The sequence below is a fragment of the Gekko japonicus genome, unplaced genomic scaffold (genome assembly GCF_001447785.1).
Source record: "Gekko japonicus isolate JY-2015 unplaced genomic scaffold, Gekko_japonicus_V1.1 scaffold652, whole genome shotgun sequence".
NCBI classification, from domain to species: Eukaryota; Metazoa; Chordata; class Lepidosauria; order Squamata; family Gekkonidae; genus Gekko; species Gekko japonicus.
Window position 1 is genome coordinate 6,093 of NW_015173143.1, and position 22,609 is coordinate 28,701.

Here is a 22,609-nt window from a genome sequence, read left to right on the forward strand (position 1 = left end):
ACGCCACTTGCTACTGCTCCTGGGAGCCAGTCTAGCGATGTCCATTTGGAAAGCAGACGCAAGGCCCCAACGGAAGGGGTGGCTCACTTTCTTGGAGAAAAAGGGCTCCTGAACTCACAGGTTGGCGATGCCTGCTTTTCGCATGGCGGTGGAGATGGCCTTGACAGCGGTGCAGATGGCAGTGAGCAGCTGGGTGAGCTCCCCGGTGCCCCGTGCTTTCCTCCCCTCCTCTACCACATAGCGGGTCAGGGTGACCCAGGGCCGGGTTTAGACTTGCTGAGGCCCTAAGCTATACAAAACCCAGAGGCCCCCTACTGTTTTAAATTACATCAGCTGGTCTCAGAAAAATTTAAAATATATATGCCTTTTTAATATTTGAAATCATTTTTTATATTGTGTTTTTATTCGAGGCCCCAGCAGATTGCGAGGCCCTAAGCTGTAGCTTATTTAGCTTATGCGTAAATCCGGCACTGTATGGGCCCCTCAATCCTCGGCTCCCCCTCCCACTCCGTCACTGCCCTCAGCCCAACAGCCTCCACGCCACAGATGTCATAAATCATCATCCACACCACTTGCTACTGCTCCTGGGAGCCAGTCTGAGCACGATCGCTGTACTGCCCTGCTAGACGTGGCTGGAAGCTCCGTGTCCAGAGTTCCCAGAGATTTTTAAAGCTTTGCTCTGAGGAGGCTCCACTTAGGTAAGAGTTCAGTGGGAGTTGGTATCTATCTAGAGAAGACAGACACTGCCAGCCTATGTGGTTCTCTGCTGAGGCAAAACATGGCTAATCCAGACTTTTCGCCAGGAGTTCCGTGTTCGGAACTCTCGGTGATTTTTCAAAAATGTGCCTCACGAAGCAGGAGACACCAGCGGCCACCGCACAGAGTCAGCAGCAGCGGGCCCAGTGGGGGCAAGGCGTCCCGGGTGAGGCGGCTCTCTGGGGAGCCACCTCCTGTCTGTCCATGTCCACCCCGAGAGGGAGGGAGGTGAGGAAGCTCGGCAGAGTGCTCGCTGGTGGCCAGTCACCGAGGGAGATGGAGAGAGAGCGAGAGCAAGAGAGAGCGTCCCGGCAAACCCGCAAGACCCAAGGGCTCATCCGCGGTGCGAGGGCTGTCCCTGCTGTTGGTGGCAGCACTCTTCTCCCCCCTCGGTTGCAGCCGGGGCTGCCTTAGGAATTCCACCAATTAAATCAAAGTTAATTTAATTAACTTTGATTTAATTGGCTGGTGGCCCCCCCAGGCCCCCTCCCCCCAAACTCCTTAGGTACTATGCTCTAATCCCATGGTCTTTAACCCAAGCTAAATGTGTATGCAAACTTGTTTCTATGGCAGAAAATGCACCTCTCTGTTTTCTGTGTTACTCTTATGCTCAGCTTGGTCCTGTTCAATTGTTTCATCTCAGTTTCTACAAAAGTAAGATTGTATAGTTTGAAAATAAGTCAGACTTGCTATAGAAGACTTGCTCCTACTCTTGGGATTTTAGTTAGTGTGGGTATCATTCCTTTATCCTTAGTTGTAGCTTACCTCTCCCTATTTTTCATTGTAGTTATTAGTCTTATAAAAATAATAAAAATACCCTTTTGGGGGTTTCCCAAAAAAAAAAAAAAAGTACAGCGCTTTAAAGATCTTTAGTATTTAAAGCATGCTTGTACATTCAGCAGCTATTTATAAAAAGATTTAATTTTCTATTCATCTATATTTTCACAAAAACAATTCTAACAGATGTTCTTGTGCACTTTCAGCTTGCTTCCTGGTGTCTTATGGCGTAAGTGAGGTGTTTATGTGTATGTGATATTAATATCCTAGCACCACCCCATTATCAGACTCTGGAAATAAAATGCATGTTTTCAGTGTAGCTCTTGCCATGCAGTTTGAATTACAATTATTATGACTGTTATCATATTCATTCAGTTTCTAAGAGCTGGAGTTTCAGTTGGCTTTGGCTTAAGCAGTTGCATGCCATTTTTATTCTTGTTGAATTTCTTGTAAGCTGTTAAACCCTTTTTAAATGTTTAAATATTAAATAACTGCAAAAGCATAACCTTCACTTACAAATCTTATCCATGTTTAAACAAGTGATTTATATGGTTGGTTCAAAGTATACTAAGAAAATGTCCAAATGGATAATTGTCTGAATTTGTAACAAGGTGTTTTTCAGCGCAGTCCTCCGTAGAGTTACATTGATTTCAGTGTGATTAAGGGTGTAATTCTGCATAAAATTGCACTGTTAATCACCTGTCAACAGCTTCACAAGGAATTTGTACTTATATGTACTTGGTATGTACTTGATAGTGCATATTCTCTGGCTTGGATCCAAGGAAGCATGATCAGATTACCATGAGAGCAACAAAGCTTTCCTGCCTCCCCTGTGGCAAAATGCTGTCCCTCAGGATCAGGGGTCCCTCAGGAAAAGCATTTGGTTGATCTGATGGTTAACAGTGGGAGAGAGGAATCTGTGAGGACTTACTTTTCTACCATGGGGAAGAAAAGGTGTTTTTCAGCGCAGTCCTCCGTAACAGCATCTGATCAGCTTCTGATCAGTCCAGCTTTACAGACATACTCTTCTACCAGCATTTACTTGTTCAGAGTTGCTTTATATTGTAGTAACTGTTTTTAAACTACAGAATTTGTTATTGAATAAAATATCTGCTATAAAAATGTTGATGCTTTTTTCTTAGGCAATTGGGGAGTTCATTTTAGTCAACAACGATGTAAAAATCAAGAAGAAAGGAAATATCTACAGTGTCAATGAGGGATATGCTGCTTACTTTGACACTGCTGTGACAGAGTATCTTAAGAAGAAGAAATTCCCACAGGTAAACTTCCACATTCTGTGAAGAAATCTTGAGTTAAGATATATATGGAATTGATACTACTTTGAATTCATTTGTATCTGTTTTATATAACTCTGCAAACTGTTCTAAAGCTTTGGTGCACACTGTTGTGTTTTCAGATTAAGAAGCAATAGTAAACATTGAAATTATTGAACTTTGTATGATAAATCAGACGTCTTTAGGGACTGATTCAAACACATCCTGCTTGAAAACCTTTGTGTGTACAAAAACAGGTGAAAGGTACTTGTGGATTCCTGCCCATAGGAATAGTGCACATCTATTTCACTGTTACATGCTGTAAAATAAATATGAGTGATAATTGTACATGGTACATCTATATGCTATTAGTCATGTGTGGTCCCCATCCGCAGATAGCTAAATCCACGGATTGGGGCCACAAAGATGCTAAACAGATTTTTTCCAGCAAACTTGGGGCACTCCCCAGGTTTGTAGAAAAATCTGAAAATTAAAAAAAAAATACATGGAGAGGTTAAATCCTCCAAAAAGCATCTACCTCAGCAGTTGAAAGAGGCCAGGAGCCACACTGCATCCAGTAGAAGCAGCAATGCACCCTGGGGTGCAGCCCAGGGAGAGCATAGGGGCTATGCTGGGCCTGGTGGTGGCTGCCGAACAGCCCAGGGCTCCATGTTGGACCTTGCAGCAGCTGCCCAAAAGCCCAGGGGCTGTGCTAGAATCAGCAAGAGAGTGGGTGGGGGAGATGGGATTCCCCCCACTGTGAGTCTCCTGGGCCCCCACTTGTAGGTATTACTAAATTGTAGGACTTTTCTAATGCTGGAAGGGAACCTAAGGCTTGTGTGTAGAACTACATAGAACATTGAGTGTGCTGTTTGAGAACATCCAGTCCTCCTGTTCCACAAACGCAGAATGGTTCCCTACCTTTTCACATGACTTTCAGGTGTTTGACTTGCACAGTTGGGGGCTACAGAATCCAACCAGAAGCAGATATCCAGTTGCTATGTGGAGCTGTGCTCAGATAATGGTAACCCACTGACTATCTCCTGAAACTGAAATATTTATCCTAATAAATATTTTATCAAACAATTCTTTTAGGATGATACTTCTCCCTATGGCAGTAGGTACATAGGTTCCATGGTTGCTGATGTGCATCATACTTTGGTGTATGGAGGAATCTTTTTATATCCAGCCAACTCGAAGAGCCCCAAGGGAAAGGTAACACTAAAATATACCTCATTTTACAAAACTTCATAATCTGTTGCCATTTTTCACAAGTTCTACAACTGATCTAGTTTCTAAACGTTTTGTAGGTGTCCAGTTTTGGCACACTGGGCAAGAAGTTAGCTAGGTTTTGTTTTACTTAATAGAAAAGAGGAACTTGCATTCCTCTTCCTATTCTTCCACTTGCATTCTTCCTATTTTCGTTGAACTGAGTAGCATGTGCAGCTTGGTTGACCTTTCCAGGCTTTTCTGGAGCAAGCTCTTCCCACTGCACATGGTATGGCATGGTATGGCACCGTCACACATTGGCACAGAGTTCTGTCGTATAAACTGAGTAACACTCCCATTCAAATGAGCTGGAAATTCTGGCGATGTGTACTTTGCCAGTGCAAAAGAATTAGCAGGCTCCCACTTGATTAATAAGTGTGCCATTTCAAGAAAGGGCTTTTTATATGCAGCCTTCATAGACCTTTCTTACACATTCAGTTCCATATCTAGAAGCTGTCTATTGGTTAAATTGAAGGAAACTTCAATTGACAAGAGATTGTTGTGGTTAATTTAATGTTATTTCTCTGTACTTAATATATTACGATGAAGTTCAAAATTTAATAAACAGTTAAAAAAATGAAAAGCAGAAAAAAAGAGATTGTTGTGGTTAATTTAAAATCTTTACACTGATTCTACTGCTCAAGTGTGGTGTAATAGTGAGGGTTACTTAATTACTTTGTTCCCCATCATTCAGGGTGTTCAACAGGGGTGCCTTTAGCGCCATCTTTATTTAGTTTGTATTTGTCTGACTTGCCAGGTTTTTAAAAAAATGATCCTTATCTACATTCACCTAATTACTGGACGTTTCAGTCCCTCTTTTACTTTATGCGGACAACGCAGTTTTACTTCCCCAAACCCGAGCCAGTCTTCTTTGGGCTTTGAAAGGTTCCACACTTATTGTATGCATGAGGAATTATCTATTAATTTTACTAAAACTGAAATTATTAAGTTTGCGCCTCACTCTTCGACCAAAAGAGAGACATGGATAGTTAATGGGTGGGAGATCTCACAGGTTTCCTCTTTTAGGTCTTTGGGTGTTTTATTTCATTCTACCTTGTCCAGGAGATATAATAAACAATTGGTCACTCAGAAATCTATAGCCACTATGAAGGCAATTTTGCATTTCTTTTTTTCTAATGGGGCACATTATATCCCAGCTGCTATTAGACTTTTTGACTCAGTGATGATTTCACAGCTTTTGCATGGCATACCTATATGGATTTCTGCTGTAGATGATTCTATAAAGTACATTCCTTGTTCCTTCGGGCAATTAGAGGGCTCCCTAGGATCCCTTTTTTCAGATTGGTCATGTCCATGTCCCCTCCAGTCAGTGAATATTCTCCTGCAGTGTCCTTATGGGCTCCAGTTTAGGCTAAATGGATTGTGCTTCCTCTAGTGACATTAGAGTAAAAGGTTCAGTTTCTCTTAGAGGATTCTGATTCCCAACGTACTTATTCCGTTGCTCGATTTCTAGAGGCTACAGAGAAGTGTTGAAGGGAGGTGTTTTTAGATATGGGTTTAAGTTTTTCTTTTTTATTGTTCAAGACCTCAGTCTTAGAACAGGAGATGAAAGAAGAAAGAATTAGCAGTCCACATAGAAAATATAAGTAAGGCTCCTTTCTGAAAGGCACAGAACAGGGCTCTGGACCACAGAGAGAAATTTGTGTCTTCTGTGAATGATGCAACAGTCTCAAAAGTTGAAAGGTGACGAGGCTAGACATAAACCCTTGACCTGTTTGTTCATTGTAGATACAAGGCAGTTACTCATTTACCCAATGTTTAATGAGCAGAACCTTTTCTTCTGTATACAAATAGTAGGGGTTTTGTACAATATTAATAAATAGAGTCCTTGTTCTCCTGCATAGTTTCACTGATCAGCCTTTCATTTACTTACCTATACCACCAAAGGGAACATAAAATATGTCTGCTAGTGTAAAATGAAAGGAAATGACTCAATATTGTCAAAGCTTTGGCTTTCTATGCTGAAACACCATGCCAGACTTTCCATGCATTTATGGTACACTTTGCAGTCCAGCACTTGTGAATGTAACACAGAAGGTCAAAAGCACACTAGACACAGATTTCCATTTGTCTTGTAAAGGCCAGTTGCAGCTGTGCTTGGCCCTGACAGATCAATGCAAAACGGTGCCATAGAGGTGGTGGGGGGAGGGGGGTCGAAATTGAAAATTTTCTGTTCAAAATCCCCTGCCCATGTTTGTTAAAACTTTACAGGAAAAGGGACAGGTCTTCCCCTTTACACTGCATGTGGCTTGTCACTCGCCTTCAGAAAATGAGTGATGATACATGAAAATGGCCCTGTTGCATGTCCATCATTTCTGGTGGCAGTGCAATAGAAGGCAACTGTGGATTCGACAGCAATCAGGGTCACTGTTCTGAAGGTTTTGAGCCAAGTGGCCCTGAGGCACCTGTAGAGTTTGTTACCATATGTGCTCCCTTGACTCTGCTTTCTGCTTTTTGCCTGAGGTCCTGTAAAACAGTGGCCCACCAGGAGGTCTAAGATAAAAAAGCCGGTCTGTCCCGATGGATGGCCTCATCTCTTATTTGCTGGCATGTACTTCATTCCATAAAGTGTAATTCAGATTATGATAACTCTTTCTGTCTTTTGACTTCTCTATAAAAATTGCAGTTGAGGTTACTGTATGAATGCAACCCCATGGCATTTATCATTGAGAAGGCTGGAGGACTTGCAACAACAGGAAAGGAGGCAGTCTTGGACATTGTGCCAGAAAACATTCATCAGCGTGTGCCTGTTGTCTTGGGGTCTCCAGATGATGTCCAAGAATACATAGATCTGGTGAAAAAGCATTCAGCTAAGTGAGGAGGAAAAGGTGACTGCTATCACTTCAACTACAGTTTAAATGCCTCGGACCAAAGACCGTATTTGTACAATACTACTGACTGTGAAACAAGTTTTTTTGGTGGGGGTGCATCATGAAATTTGGTACATAAAAAGTAAATGTGATGCTATCGCCATTAAAAGCACATATAAGGATAATGACTTTATTTTTAAACAATATGCTGCAGTAGTTGAACATAACTTTACAGGCCAGATAAGTACCAATACAAGCAAAAACTTCAATGGAGCCCAGGACAGTGTTTTCAGAGGTGCTGCATGCCATGCTAAGGCAAACTATTCACTCCCATGCTACCTGGCATTAACTTCTGTTTGCTTTTACTGTTATGGATTGCTGTGGTTTGGCAGTCAGGGACCATATCAAGTGGCACTTTGAGTCATGCACAATGAAGAAGGATCTGTCTACCTTGCCATATCTTTGTGCTATTTGCATTTCATATCTGTCCCATTGAAGGTTCGAGAAGGCACAACTCACTTTAGGTGAGATTACACTAAAGTTCTGATTTAAAGGACTGAATGTTTTAAATGAATTATTGGGTATCTGCACATATACCCACAGAGGCTGTCATAAAACATCCTACTGGAGGATGTAGGGAATGAGGCAGCATAAAAGAGACAGGGGGAATATTATTCTTAAGACTAGTGGAATTCAGTGGTAGAAGCCAACATTATTGATGGATCTGCTTAATCAAACGTTTGTAGCTACAAAGAATGCTACAAATTTTATTTTGAATTTCATCTTGAATTTTTGGTTTCCATATCACTTTTTTCTGACCCCAGTTTTCAGGTGGGGGTCTTTCCTTTTGCTTGCAGGATGCCGTTGCATTCCAGTGCAGTACACAGATATGTTGAATCATAGTGCACTGTAGAATTTTGCTATGATGGCATGATTTAACCAAAATATACATTTTCTAATGCCATATCAGCAACTTGTAAAGGAGAAAAAAAGGACTCCAAATGAAAAGTCTAGTAGACATTACCAGTGCTCAGGGCTATTTTTGGGCAGGAACGCACAGGAATGGAGTTCCGGCTGGCTTCAGAGTTGGCCACACCCATTACTGCTAAAACCTCTGCTTGCGTAGCCACAGAGGGAAGGTCTGGAGAGCAACCCCCCCCTGAGTGACTCTGAGGTGGGGGGGCAGGGGGCCCTGGAAGGATCGGGGAGGCATTAAATACCTCCCCACACCTTCCCCAGCCTGTCCAAGGGCCGGCTTGCCCGGGTTCCCCACAGCCACGGGCCACCAAGGGAAGGCATGGGGTGTGGCCTAATATGCTAATGAGTTTCTGCTGTTGGGTGTGACCTGTTATGCTAATGAGTTCCTGCTGGGCTTTTTCTACAAAAAAAAGCCCTGCCAGAGCTACTTGCAAAATTATTTATAGAAAGTGAAGTACAAAGCATGTGAAGCAGAAAATAGAGCGGTCCAAACCTCTGGAACACACAAAGAAATAAACCTTAGAATTTTTTTCATTTTTCCAAGACATAGCTGAGACGACAGCATGACCCTTTATCTGCCTTTCATAGCTGATATTAACACTAACAGACTCCTACAAAAATTGGCAGATGGGATTCTTAATGAGGCATTCCTCCACGACTCTGCAAAACAACTTCAAAGTTAAGCTTCTAGAGCACCAAATTGACACGCTGGTTTCTGCTGTACCAAGTGACTGAAGAACTTTGGCATTTGATGAAAGGTCATTGGCTTCTATTACAGATGGTGTCAGTAACTCAACTGCAAGTAATATTTAAATTCAATGGGAAGATAGTTATCTTTTTGGAACCAGTGCATCCTTTTCTATAATAGAAGTATGTTATAATCACTTAAAAAAATCAGACCCATACAATTCAAATCGTTTATGAAGGTGCTCTGAGAGTGAGCTTCTCATAGGATTGAACAGGCTGTGTGCCAGAGCATGGCATTTGCAAGGACTTCTGATACTTATTTTTGTACCAAGGAGAGCCCACGTGGATAGAGGAAAACCAGATTCAAATCTACACTTAGTTGTATAACTCATGCTGCAATCTTCAGGAAATCATTCTCTCATAGCCTAATCTCCCTCACAGGTGCCCTCTGACATCAAATGATAACATTTCTCTCTCATGAGTGGAACAGTTTGGTGCATGCAATGGTGAAAGCCTGTGTTCTTCTAACATTGCCATTCTTGTTGCTGCTACATGGAAGACTAGCTTGTATTGTATGAGATCTACAGACAAAGTAGAGATCACACAACAGTTCAAAAGAGCTTCATGAACAGTATAGAGGGCAATTATTATTATTATTGTTATTGCCCAACTCTTGTATTATTTATTAATTGCCCAACCTCAAACAGATAAAACAGTTAAAATATAATCAGCCTAATAAAATTATCACCATACATTAATAAAACAACCAAATCAGATGGCAATCAACCCCCTTTGCTGGTTGCAGTGCCCTCTGCGCAGCAGGGCAGGGAAGGGGACATAGGGGCCATAGAAGAAAAGGAGGGTGCCAGTCCTAGCCATTGCTGCCCTCAACTAAAAGCCTGGTGGAACATCTCTGCCTTACCGGCCCTGCAGAATTGCATAAGACCCCACAGGGGGATCACCAGTAAGATGTTATCCTCTGATCTCAGCTTTCTTCTGGGGATATATTGGAGGAGGAGGTGGTCCCCAAGGTACGGGGTCCCTGACTGCTCAAGGCCTTAAATGTCAACACTACCTTGAACTTGACTTGGTATTTCACTGGTAACCAGTGTAGCTGGCGCAGGACATGTTATCCTCTGATCTCAGCTTTCTCCTGGGGATATATTGGAGGAGGTGGTCCCCAAGGTACTGGGTCCCTGACTGCTCAAGGCCTTAAAAGTCAACACTAATACCTTGAACTTGACTCGGTATTCCACTGGTAACCAGTGTAGCTGGCGCAGGACAGGTTGTATATGTGCTGGCTGTGGCATTCCCATCAGTACTCACGCTGTCGCATTCTGGACCAGTTGGAGCTTCCAGGTCAGTCTCAAGGGAAGGCCAGCATACAACAAGTTACAGTAGTCCAATCTGGAGATGACCACTTAATGGATTACTGTAGCCAGGTCAGGGGGAAACAGGAAAGGGGCCAGCAGCCGTGCCAGATGTAGGTGGTAAAATGCCAGTCTGGCAGTATTGGTGACCTGTGCCTCCATAGACAAGGAAGCATCCAAGGTCAAACCCAAGCTCTGACATTGTGCACTGGTGTTAATGGCACCCCATCAAGGACTGGGAGCTGAAACCCCAATTCTGAATCCCTTACCCCAGCCACAGAACCTCCATCTTCCCTGGATTCAGTCTCAGCCTGCTCTTCCTTAACCATCCCGCCACAGCCTCCAAGCCCTCAGCCAGATGTTGTGGGGTGGTAGCTGGGTGGCCATCCAAGAGCAGATATAGCTGGGTGTCATCTGCATATTGATGACACCCAAGCCCAAAATTCCGAGCCAACTGGGTGAGGGGGCGCATATAGATGTTAAACAACACTGGGGAGAGGACTGCCCCTTGAGGAACTCCACATAACAGTGGGAACCTAAAGGATGTCTCTCCCCCCAGCGCAACCCTCTGTCCCTGACTGTGGAGAAATGAGGAAAGCCATTGCAAGGCTACCCCATGAATCCCCATGTCGGTGAGGCAGTGAATCAGAAGATCATAATTGGCTGTGTCGAATGCTTCCATGAGATTGAGTAGCAACAGCAGTGCCAACCCGCTGTGATCCAGTTGCCTATGGAGATTGTCTGTTAGGGTGACCCACACCATCTCCATCCCATGACCTGGGCGGAAGCCAGACTGGAATGGGCCAAGCACTGATGTGTCATCCAGGAAGCTTTGGAGCTGCTCAACTTCCACTCAGTCACCTTGCCCAGAACTGGTAGGTTCAACACTGGGCGGTAATTGTCTGGATCATATGGATCCAGTGATGGCTTCTTTAAGAACGGTACAACCACAGCCTCCTTAAGACCCTCCAGGAAGACCCCTTTTTCCAGGGACAGATTAATAATGCCCCCCAGTGGGCCCCATATCGTCTCATCACCAGCTTTCACCAGCCATGGAGGGACATGGAGCCAGGGGGCATGTAGTCGGTCGAATAGCATCCGGGATCCTATCAACATCAGCAGAGGACAGCAGGCTGAAGGTTTGTAAAACTGAATCCAAAGATGGCCAAGGGGCCATCTTACTGTATCACTTACTGTATCAATGCTGGTGAGTAAGTCACGGTGAAGCGTGTGAGGTAGGTGGGGCTGAGAGAGCTCTGAGAGAACTGTGACTGACCCAAGATCACCCAGCTGGGGAATCAAACCCAGTGTAGTGGTTAAGAGCAGAGGACTCTAATTTGCTCTTAACCGCTACACTAAACTGGCTCTCAGTATGCTCCTAGAAAGTCTCTTAAATGATGGCTTATCACCCCACCCCAGAAAGAAAAACTTCAGAGTCTCAGCTACATTATAAATTGAACGTCCTGACTCAGAACACTCTCCAGGGATGTCCCATTCATTTCAGTGGAGGAGAAGGTACATTTTTTCACTGCCATAGGAGGTGGTGGTTTTTACAAGTATGGACAGCTTCAAGAGGGAATTAGATAAGCATATGGAGCAGAAGTCCATCAGTGGCAATTAGTCACAAGGTATAGATAGGAACTATCAGGCTGGGGCAAGTGATGCTCTGTATTCTTGGTGCTTGGGGGGGGGCAACAGTGGGAGGGCTTCTAGTGTCCTGGCCCCACTGCTGGACCTCCTGATGGCACCTGGTATTTTTGGCCACTGTGTGACAGAGTGTTGGACTAGATGGGCCATTGGCCTGATCCAACATTGGCTTCTCTTATGTTCTTATGTTCCTTCATGCATATAGGTATGAGTACCCCTCCATTAAGGTGGATGGGAAGTGATGGAGAAAACTCCTTGTGAAATGAATCAAAAAAACTGGTTATAACCACATAGTTGACATTTCCCCCCAAAGCCTCTTCTTGATTTAAAGTGCACAATCAGACAGCGACATCTGCCTCCCATTCCCCAGTCAGTGCCACCTCATTCTGAGCCACCTTTGAATCGTACTTCTCAGGCACCAGGGAAAGTCCGGTCTTTATGGATGTCTGTGCTTTCACCCTGCATTTCTGGCTGCCTCAACTTCCCTGTTGCAAAATGAAGCTGGTTGGGAGTGTGAACCTTCCCTTCTGTCTTTGGATTTCTTAGCAACAAGCACATAATTGCCCCCGGCATTGTCAATCGCCACTTTCAAGTGGCCAAGTAGTCATTCCTGATTGGGAGGAACAAATCTCCCCCCCCCAACCCATGTCTTCTGTTTCTGCTTCAGAGTTGCTGTTTGAGATCATCCCATGATTGACACAAGGGTAAATGGTAAATGGGGCTACTCTTGTATAAATCTGCACTCCCCTCCCCATGTATTCCAAGGAAGAGAGGAGAAGTGAAGGAGGCTGAGGGGGCCACAATATTTGGCAGAGGGATGATGGAGCTGTCAGAATTGAGGGATGATTCAAATGAACACTTCTGTGCATGCATGAAAGACAATTTTTTTTTAAAAGGATGCTGCCATACCATCCACTCCATGGTTACCGCACAGGAGTAATCTGAATGGTCAACCACGGAGTGAGTGCATGGTGAGGCAGCTTCAGGGTGGGATGTCTGATCCAAATTCTCAGTCACAAAACAAAACGGAGAAATTAGAGGTGGGGCCAGAACTCGCCAAGCCTGTCGTCTGACCACAGCCATAGTGTCCTAGAAATATTTTTGGTTGTCTTAATGTATTGTCCATGCTTCCTTCATAAAGTACATAATTGCAAGACTACAGTTAGAACCAGCAGCTTATTTTCCTTTAAGAATGTCAAGAGCACAGTACTCAAAACATTGCAAAGTTTTTCATGTGGTCTTTTGTTTTAAAAATCAGTGCCACTGTACTATTTGAAAGAACTAAATCAGGCTTGCAATTAAAAGTCAATAAAATGATCCATTTCAATAGTGAATTACAACCCCCTCTCCCATTGTTTATGGGCTGCTAAATTTGGCTTTCTGTTTAATGTGAACAGTAAGAGCCACAGGCTCAGTTTTAGGGTACTGTCCTTCCACTACAGCTAAATAACATACAGGTTCTGCTGAGATGAAAGGGAATGTTGGGAAAACACTACCAGAAAGTTATGTTTGTGGCCAAATCTTTAAACTTAACAGATCCACAGCTTTTCATGGTGGATTAAACTATGCAATCAGCATAGTTTATGATATGATACAGAAGTGCAAAAGGGGTTGGGGTGAGGTTGCTGCAATCATTTACTCTAAAAAATAAAACAGGAGTCCAGTGGCATCTTAAAAACTAACGGATTATTGCAGCATAAGTTTTAGATGAAATTAAATGTACATCAACTGGTCAGTGCTTTTATATTCACAACTGATTACTCTTTTTATAGGATCTTATTTCAAACCAGTCTTTCTTTGTAGCACCTCCTTATACCCAAACACTGCCCTTCTGTTGTGAATATAAAAACATCAGCCTGATGGATGTATAATCCAATGCATCTGATGAAGTGAGCTCTGACTCATGAGAGTTTATACTGGAACAAATTTTCAGTGCAATCCCATGCAGAGCTATCCTTTCTAAGCCAGTTGACTTCAGGTGACTTAGAAGGGTTTAACTCTGTTTAGCATTGCACTTTTTTAATCTTTAAGATGCCACTGGACTCCTATTTTATTTCACTGCTTTGGATTTTTTGTCTGAAATAGTTCCAAAGTCTTCTGTAGTCTTCCAAAGTAAGCTCTTAAAGGAATGCTGGCTCAGAATGTACATTAAGAATCCAAATCATACTTACACAAACAATTATGAGACTTACTTCTTAAATAAACATAGATCTATTGAGCTGCAAAATCTTCCAGTGGTGTAATGCTAGAGTTAGCAGTGCACTTCAATGATAACAGCATGTGAAACATTAATGCACAGTAAGCACTTTTAATATTATTCCCTCTTTACAGAGCTTTATCATTCAAGCTTTACAGAACCCTTTTCCAGCCACTGAAATAAACTGTCTTCCAGTTTCTAAAGGCTGAGTATCTTTGAGCACCAAGTCCCCAACTAACTAATGAATGTGAAGGATAGCCATTACTGGGAGCAGGAGAGAAGAACTGAGTGATTCAATTTATGGACTTCAAATGCCAGCTGACAGAAATGAATTCAGCTCATAACTTCATTGCTGCCATTCTGGATTGCCACACTTTATTGGACCAAACGTATGATAAAAACTATAATGAACTAGAGAATATGCATCAATTGACAAGGCAGTTTGAGGCCATCACAATATCAGCACAGGTTAACTTCCTCCCTTACTAAGCTAAATTTAGAACTGCTGCCGGCCAGTTTTAAGACTTGGACAGCTCTTTATTTGCTCTTTCATAAGTAGAGTGCAGGTGCTCATGAGATCCTGGGAAGTCACTCCTGAAAAAGTGAATCATCTCTTTGGGGTCGATTAGTAGCTGTCTCTTACTCTTCAAGGAACAGGTGATTTCAAGTGTCATTAGATTAGCTCACAGAACCTCCACACTTCATGAATATATATATATAGGTCATTTGGGGACAATCATGCAATTTTTGAAGCCAGAATAGGAAAATCAAGCTCTTGGCAACAATATTTGTAAATTAAACACCTCTATTTAACTATCAAATTATTAACAATAATAAAACAATCTTTAACAAGTTTTGAATTGATTATAAATTCAACGGCAAATAATAAGAAAAGGATTATTATGAAATTATATCAAATTATGATAAATCTAAAACAGGAAAAATCTTTAACATATCAGACTAGATGGGAAAAAGAATGAAAGAAACTTTGTTAAAGTAACATGGGGAAAGATATGGAACAATTTCAAAAATTATGACGTTTTGGTACACAACCCCTTTACAATTATTGCATATTAATAAAGAAATACAACCATATTGTTAGGAAAATTGTAGAGAGAAAGGTTCATACATGCACTGTTGGGTGCTTTGTCCTAAAATAAGTGTTTTGGGGAAACATACTGGAAAGAATAAAAATTATTACAGATGTGGAAATCCCAATGAAACCAGAGACTTTATTATTAAATTTCAGAGAAAACATTAAAACACATAACGTCGCAAAAAAAAAAAAATTGACCTTATTTCTCTATGCTACAAAAGCAGCAATCACTCATAAATGGAAATCTGAGCAAATTCCAACTATAACTTTATGGCATGGAAAAATTTGGAACATATATGTAATGGAAAAAATTAATCACTCAATACAATCAATATCATTAAATAATGATAGAACCATCTTTTCAGTACGGCTTCCCATTAAAGAGTATTTGCAAACTCAAGGAGAAGTTCTGGAAATAATAGATAACTTACTTATTGGACACTAATAAGAAATATTTATAATATAATGTATAATAATAAATATTGGTTATACTTGGAAAATATAGAAATATATATATTTATATATTATTGTAAATATTGTTCAACTGAATGTTATTAATATATTTTGTATAATTACAATAAAAATGTTAAATAAAAAAGTTATACATATACATACAATTACTGTATGAGTCACTCTTTCTCCACTCACACAGAGTGCTTACCTCTACAACCTCTCCTAGATTCAGGGTTACAATTAGGTCCAGACGTCACATTTGTCACCCTTCTCCTCTCTTTTAAAATATATAGAGAGCCTTGAACATTTCTCCTCTCAGGTCCTTTCTCTCAGGGAGACATCAGCAGACAGGGTAGCTCAAACCTCTTTAATAACAGGCCCTCACTAACACAGAGTTACTGGGAGCTCAAACACTGTTCCATTCACAAGCTGCCACCTTTTATTTTTATCCTATAATCAGAGGTCATTTCGGGGGGGAACGCGGGGGAACGCAGTTCCCCCGGGTGAGGTACGGGGGGCGGCGCACATGACGAAGCCCCGCCCCCTGCTTCCGGCCGCCCCGCTTCTGGCCTTCATTCAGCCAGGAGGAGGCAGGAGAAGAGGGAGGGTAAGTTGCTTCCTCCCTGCCTCTCCCCACCCCTGCCTGCCTGGGGCCAGGGAGGGCCTTTGCAGGGCTTCCTTGCACTCCTGCCTGCCCTCATGGGGCTCGGCAGTGGAGCTGCAAGGCCGGCGGTGGCAGCCGGGACCATTGGGGGCGGGGTGTGTGGCCTTATGTCACACTTCTGGTGATGTCAGGGGTGTGTGGCATATGCTAATGAGTTATGCTAATGAGTTCCCCTAGCTCTTTTTCTACGAAATGACCCCTGCCTATAATACATATATAGACTGAGTTATTCACTTGTACATGTATTTCTTTCTCTGAGACACATGGCCCAAAGGGTTAAACAAAATAAGAAGTTAACTTTTATTTAGGATATGAACATAACACTGAAGAAAGTAAGGTTGAAGTTACGTTTTGCTTCTGTGAAATATCTGAGCTGTGGTCCTACTCCCGTAACTGGGATCCTTCATTACAAACTGCCTATTTTCAACCAGCTCTAAGCAGCTCTTTTTCACAGTTTCACTCAGTCAGACATCCTCTTTTCCCTCTCAACTCCTTTGCTGCTCACTCCCAACTCCTCTCCTAATGGTTGCTTTCCAATTGTCTCTCCACGACATTATGTCAGCTATCATTGGTCACTTTTAGGGCAAGGCAGAACCTAGCCTGCCTGTATCACCACACACCACATCACCAGAACTTGTATGTGAACTTACGATGATGTTCTGTTTTTCTTAGTTGCACTCTGAGGGGCAGTGTGTGTGTATCTTCCTTTCAAATAAATGGGGTACATGTACATCGTATGTGTACACTGGCCCTGTTATCATAGCCAAATTTAGTTGCATATATTTCTCTTTTTAAAAGGTGCCAAGAGGAGAAAAACTTTAGGAAAAACATTATCTGATAATATACCTGAGATCTCTTGCACAGAAATGGGTTTTGCAGTGCTTGGAGGACAATTGATGCTTTAGCTACACAAGAGGAAGTGTAGTTTCTTCAACAGCACATCAGTTGCTTAGTGGTAGCCTGGAAGACCAAGAGCAGTTGCCCTGCCTATCTATTCCAAGCATTTAAGTCACATGGACCCAGGAACCTTTTAGTAAACCCTGTCTAGCACGCAAGCCATCAGCTACTCCTTAAAATAAAACTGCTGCAGAACAGCAGCAACGACTGAAGCGGGAAGGAACCACCAATTTCTACCAAAAAGAACAGGCCTGATTGCTTGCCAGGATGTCAGACAGAACACCATTGGAAACAGACATGTTAACCCTTAACCGATATGTTATGGAGAAGGGACGACGGGTTAAAGGTGCGACAGGGGAACTTACTCAGCTGTTGAACTCGATGTTGACTGCTATAAAGGCCATCTCTTCGACAGTCCGAAAAGCGGGCCTTGCTCACATGTGAGTTGCCAGAATGTGGGAGAAATTAAAATGTATAAGATTTGGATGGGGTGCCATTATGATGGGAAAGGCATACTTTAAATTGAGCTTGCTGCTTCTAAAATATTAGTGAGTGTGAATTGCACTTTGAGAGTTCAGCATGACTGGAATGAAGTGGATGGCTTTCACAAGCCTTTGCGACTGGAAAAGTATAGAGTGTTCTTCTTAAATAGTCAGCTATAAGTAATTTTTTTGGCCAGTGTTCAGTTTAGGGGGAACAATCTGATTCAAATATAAGCATAACCAAAACCTGTTGCCATTGTTCCCTGATGGTATTGTTTTAGCTGTTTCATGCACAAGAATGATGATGTTGGAGATGTGTTATTAATATACTTTTCAAGACAACTGGAGCATCTCCCACTCAGAATTCTGGTAGTCCATCGTAGGAATGGTGGCATCCATGTCTATGGGATTCATAATGTTGTTCATGTAATCCAGCAGCCTGAAGAAACAAGACTATTCTGCTGTTCTTGTGTGCCACTTCTAAAGCTGTCAAGGTCAAACAAGCAGTCAAGCCAGTCAGTTCAGCTTCTAATGTAATAGAAGAAGCATTCCAAATTGCAAGTCTGAAAATGGACACTGCACTTTTAAAATATTAAAATGAATAGATCAAATAGCATCTAAATTATTTGGATTTGAGTCCAGTAGCCCTTTAGACTCCAACACATTTTCAGGGCTTTCGAGAATCAAACCTCCCTTCATCATATACCCCATCTCAGACTATCTAACATCAACCTTGGGTGCTTTCATATACCTCATCTCAAACTATCTAACATCAACCTTGGGTGCTTTCAGTACTGTTATCTGACTCAAATGCCGATGGACTGATAACAGCTAACGAGGCGCGGTTCCTGGCTAAGGTTGCTGCTCTCAAGAAACATTGAAAATTTTAGCACCTCTGTAAAAACCGACAACAATTTTTAATCTTCGGATGATTTTAGTTAGTTGGCTCCGCCCCAAGTGTAGTTAGGTAATTTTTAATCTCTGGGCTCAGCCTGGGTTTTATGTGATTGTGATTATGCACCTTGTGATATGTTATGTTAATTTTATGTACCTATTTTACCCCCCTTTTGCATTTTCTTCTGGTCAAGACTTCGGTCGTATAGACCTGTAATAAATTGAATTGAATTGAACTATCTAACATATTTCTAACATTTGTTGGTAATAGAAAAAACAGTAACAAAAACAAGACAAAAACAAAGTTGGCAAAATTGTGTGACCCACTTTCTTCTTCATTGTTATTTACCTGCCCTGGAAATCTAGTGTAAAACCAGTACCCTTCCTACATCTAGGCCCTTCATTAGAGTGACAGTCATAGTAATGTAGACTGGCATACCAATTGTTATTCTATAGCACACACTGATTATTGTTTTGATGGCTCTATCATCAGGCTGGACAAATAGAAGGAAGCAAAAACATGTTCATCACACAAGAATTTGTCTGCTCCTTCTACCAGCTTTCTTCATGGATGTTACATGAAAGATTTACTTGTATTAGATTATTGTTTGCTATATTAATTTCATTCGGCCATACAATTACACAAATGTTGCAGTTTTTTTATCTGGCAGTGTAGTGCAGTTGCAGGTGGAAGGCTGGGAGTCTAACAGTGCTATCCTAAGCAGAGTTACACCCTTTGAATTCCATTGAAGTCAATGGGCTTAGAAGGGTATAACTCTACTTATGGTGACACTGCAAGTCACCACTTGATTGTATGAGCTGTGCCTACTTATCAAAGGAACAATATAGCACATATCATTGGAAAGCAGGTGATCTTGCAAATGAGTCCTATGGACAGAAATATCCAATCAGGATAAACATCATTCGCATATAAAAGGTTTAGAAGCTACTGGCCTTAAAAGAGAACTGTTTGTGATTATTCTGTAGTGTAGCCAGTGACAGTACACTAAATAACTTCAGGTTCAAAAGCAAAGAATGAGAAGAAGGCAGCAAGGAAACATCCCCATAATGTTAATAACCACATTCTTACAGGCTTTATTTTCTCACTATAATAATAATGTACTTTCTCACAGGTATGGAATAGCAGGCACTGTGAACGTGACTGGTGATGAACAGAAGAAGCTTGATGTGTTATCCAATTCTCTGGTTATCAACATGCTGCAGTCCTCCTATAGTACTTGTGTTCTGGTTTCAGAGGAAAATAAAGAAGCTATTATCACTCCCAAAGAGAAAAGGGTCTGTATTCATCCCAAGAGTTTGGGGAAAGGGGACTGTTTTTTTTTTTAATAAGCAGCAGATGGCGCTGGAGGAAAAGAAGTTCTCCACATAGCAAACTGAAAGAAAAGGAGTCTATTATATAGATCAGAATATGGAGAAATAACCAATTAATAAAGACTAAGTAATAAAGGCTGAGTGCTATTGCTAAAACCGAACCACAGAGAAAAGGATGCAAATATGGAATCCTAGGATTTATGGTTTTGTTAGAATAGTGCTGAACTACTGAAGTCTGGTGTCCATGGGAGAACTTATACTGCAGTCTTAATCACACTGGATAGAGAACAAATCAAATTAAGTAGAATTTACTTCTGAGCAACATTCAGGGTTGCATTTCAGAGATATAGCTGTGTGTTGTCAAATTAAACTCATGTGTTGGTAATGTCAAAGCATTAACTAAGCATTACATTCATAAACAGAATGAGAAAAACTACTTTGAGACAGAGTAAGCCAGCCTCCTCATTAAATAGAACAGCAAATAGAGCCAGCACCCAGCTGTTGTGCTGCTTTGCTATTCTGCCAGTCTTTCCTCATTGCCATGTTATGGCTTTGTTCTACTTTGTGACAACTCTTCAAGCAGGCATTTCATCATCCTTCATTTTGTAGGGCACCATGTCTTGTGTAGTATTTGATGAACCACAAGAATGCCAGTTGGTTCTCCAACCAGATCTGCTAGATGTTTGTTGTTTGCACAACTGTTTCTGTACTTTAAAATAGCTCCTCCCAAACAAAGTATGTCATTCCTAGAATCTGGCAGCAGATTGCTTAAGACTTCTTTTGTTTCTTCTCTTACAGGGTAAATATGTGGTATGCTTTGATCCACTTGATGGCTCGTCCAATATAGACTGCTTAGCTTCAATAGGAACCATCTTTGCTATCTACAAGAAGGTAAATGGATAAAGGGAAGGGAAACTGATACAGGAGGGGAAACATCATGCAACTCTTCCAGAAAAAAATAAGTAATTTCTCAGGGTTGTCTTACTTCTGTTTTCAGCACTAAAAGGTGGCTTTGCAGATCACAAGACCAGATCTCAGTAAGTTACCACAGTGTCCTCAAGCCAATTCGAGTTAGGCTGTAACTGCATGCAAACAGCTGTTCCATCAGTTTAAAATGGGATCTGCTTTGGTCATATGGAAAATGTGAGCCCACTTTAAAGTGGAAAAGAGAAGTGGAAAGAGCAGGTGCTAACCCCTCATTTGGTCCTTTAAGCATGTCACTTCTTCCTCAGCCAATCTCTAATACAGTAGTGATCCCAGCTGGGAGAAAAGCATTTGAGGATATGGTTGGAGGGTGGTAAGCACAGTTTCTTCTAAGTTGCATTAGGGGGTGGTGGCATTTTGGAGGCCAGCTCAGAGGATTTCTGCTCTGCTCACAACCAAGTTTCTATAGGAAACAATGGAGGATGGGGGCGCCTCTTTCTGCGGCCCATAGAATTGGACCCCCTGGTCCAGTCTTTTTGAAACGTGGAGGGTTTTTTTAGGAAAGGCACCAGAAGCTATGCCACAAATTTGGTGCCTTTACCTAAAAAACCCACCCCCCTCAGAGCCCCAGATACCCCTGGATTGATTCTCCATTATAGACTATGGGGCCCATTGACTATAATGGTCCCCATAGGTTTTAATTGAGCCAGAAAAAAGGGGGGGTTGCACACCCCTATTATGCTTTTCAGTATGATTTATAATCTGCCTTGAGTCACAGGGAAAAGTGGAATATGAATATTTATTTATTTTATTTTTTATTGTCAGATTTATACCCCGCCCTCCCTGCAAAGCAGGCTCAGGGCAGCTTCCAATGACATAAATACATGATAAAAACATACAAAATACAAATTAAAACATCTGAATAAATAAAAAGTTTGGACAGGTTGATAACATTTAAGCAACTTCCTGTTTGTTAGGTTAGGCAGTGTTCTGACAGTGATTGTTCCATCTCTGTTATACTTGACCTGTAATGCTGGTTGTCATATTTCACTAAAAAAATCCCCAAACTAGATTGCAAGAGTCCCCCCCCCCCGTGCTGGTATGTTTTCTAATGGTCAGTGCAGGGGGACAGTCCAAGGCTAGGTCTTCCAATATAGTGGACTGGGGTGGGTAGACCTGTTCTCTGGAGGCCCCATCTACCAATATAGTGGAAAAGAGCTGGTAGATTTGTTCTCCAGAGGCCTGGTCTACCCCTATAAGAACATAAGAAAAGTCAGTGTTGGATTTGGCCAATGGCCCATCCAGTCCAACACTCTGTCACACAGTGGCCAAAAATATCAGGTGCCATCAGGAGGTCCAGCAGTGGGGCCAGGACACTAGAAGCCCACCCACTGTTCCCCCCCAAGCACAAAGAATACAGAGCATCACTTGCCCCAGACTGAGAGTTCCTGTTATGTATTGTGTATACATAATGCCTGAGCTTGAGTTTAAACCCTATCTAAACCTGGTATCATAAACTGCACAGTCTGATTGGCTACTCTGCGAAGTAGACCAATCAGGGTGCAAGAAGGTTCTGAAGGCAGATGCATCCATTGGTTGTTATGTTAATATTCTGATTGGTTCTTTTTCTTTTTTGTTGACTTGCCCAGATTTGGCAAAGTGTATTATTTTTTAACAAATTTCATAGAAAAGAGCCATACATTTTAAAATAGCAAGCCGAATATCTCGCTCACATCATCATATTTGCATACAGATTCCCATTCCCCCCCATTTTATTTTGTATTCAATAATATACAATATTAGACCAAGTATCTATTCCCTTTGTAAAACTAATTCATAAATATTCTAAATACTACATTTCATTTTATCAGTGCTATACTATTATTATTCTATTTTATGTCAATATCAAAACAACAGAAAAGAAACAGTCATAACTTAGCAGTTTAACTATGCTAAAGAAAGCATATATTTCTTCTAAATCAACAATCTAGTCCCTTTAAATATTCTTTCTCATTTTTAACACTGTTAGTTTTCAAAATCCCATTAACTAGCAGGCCTAAATGTAATATGTTATATTTTCC

General features: G+C 41.7%; 1 protein-coding gene across 1 annotated transcript in view; it reads left to right on the top strand.

Annotated features, from left to right (window-relative positions):
- The first annotated feature begins 17,047 nt into the window (after nucleotides 1-17,047).
- LOC107119723 (fructose-1,6-bisphosphatase isozyme 2) overlaps nucleotides 17,048-22,609 on the top strand; it is a 23,498-nt gene continuing 17,936 nt past the window's right edge. Inside the window, exons 1-3 of the mRNA XM_015422297.1 lie at nucleotides 17,048-17,336; nucleotides 19,406-19,568; nucleotides 20,403-20,495. Of these exons, the coding sequence (XP_015277783.1) occupies nucleotides 17,164-17,336; nucleotides 19,406-19,568; nucleotides 20,403-20,495 (429 nt within the window). The 5' untranslated portion in view covers nucleotides 17,048-17,163. The remainder of the gene's footprint in view (nucleotides 17,337-19,405; nucleotides 19,569-20,402; nucleotides 20,496-22,609) is intronic.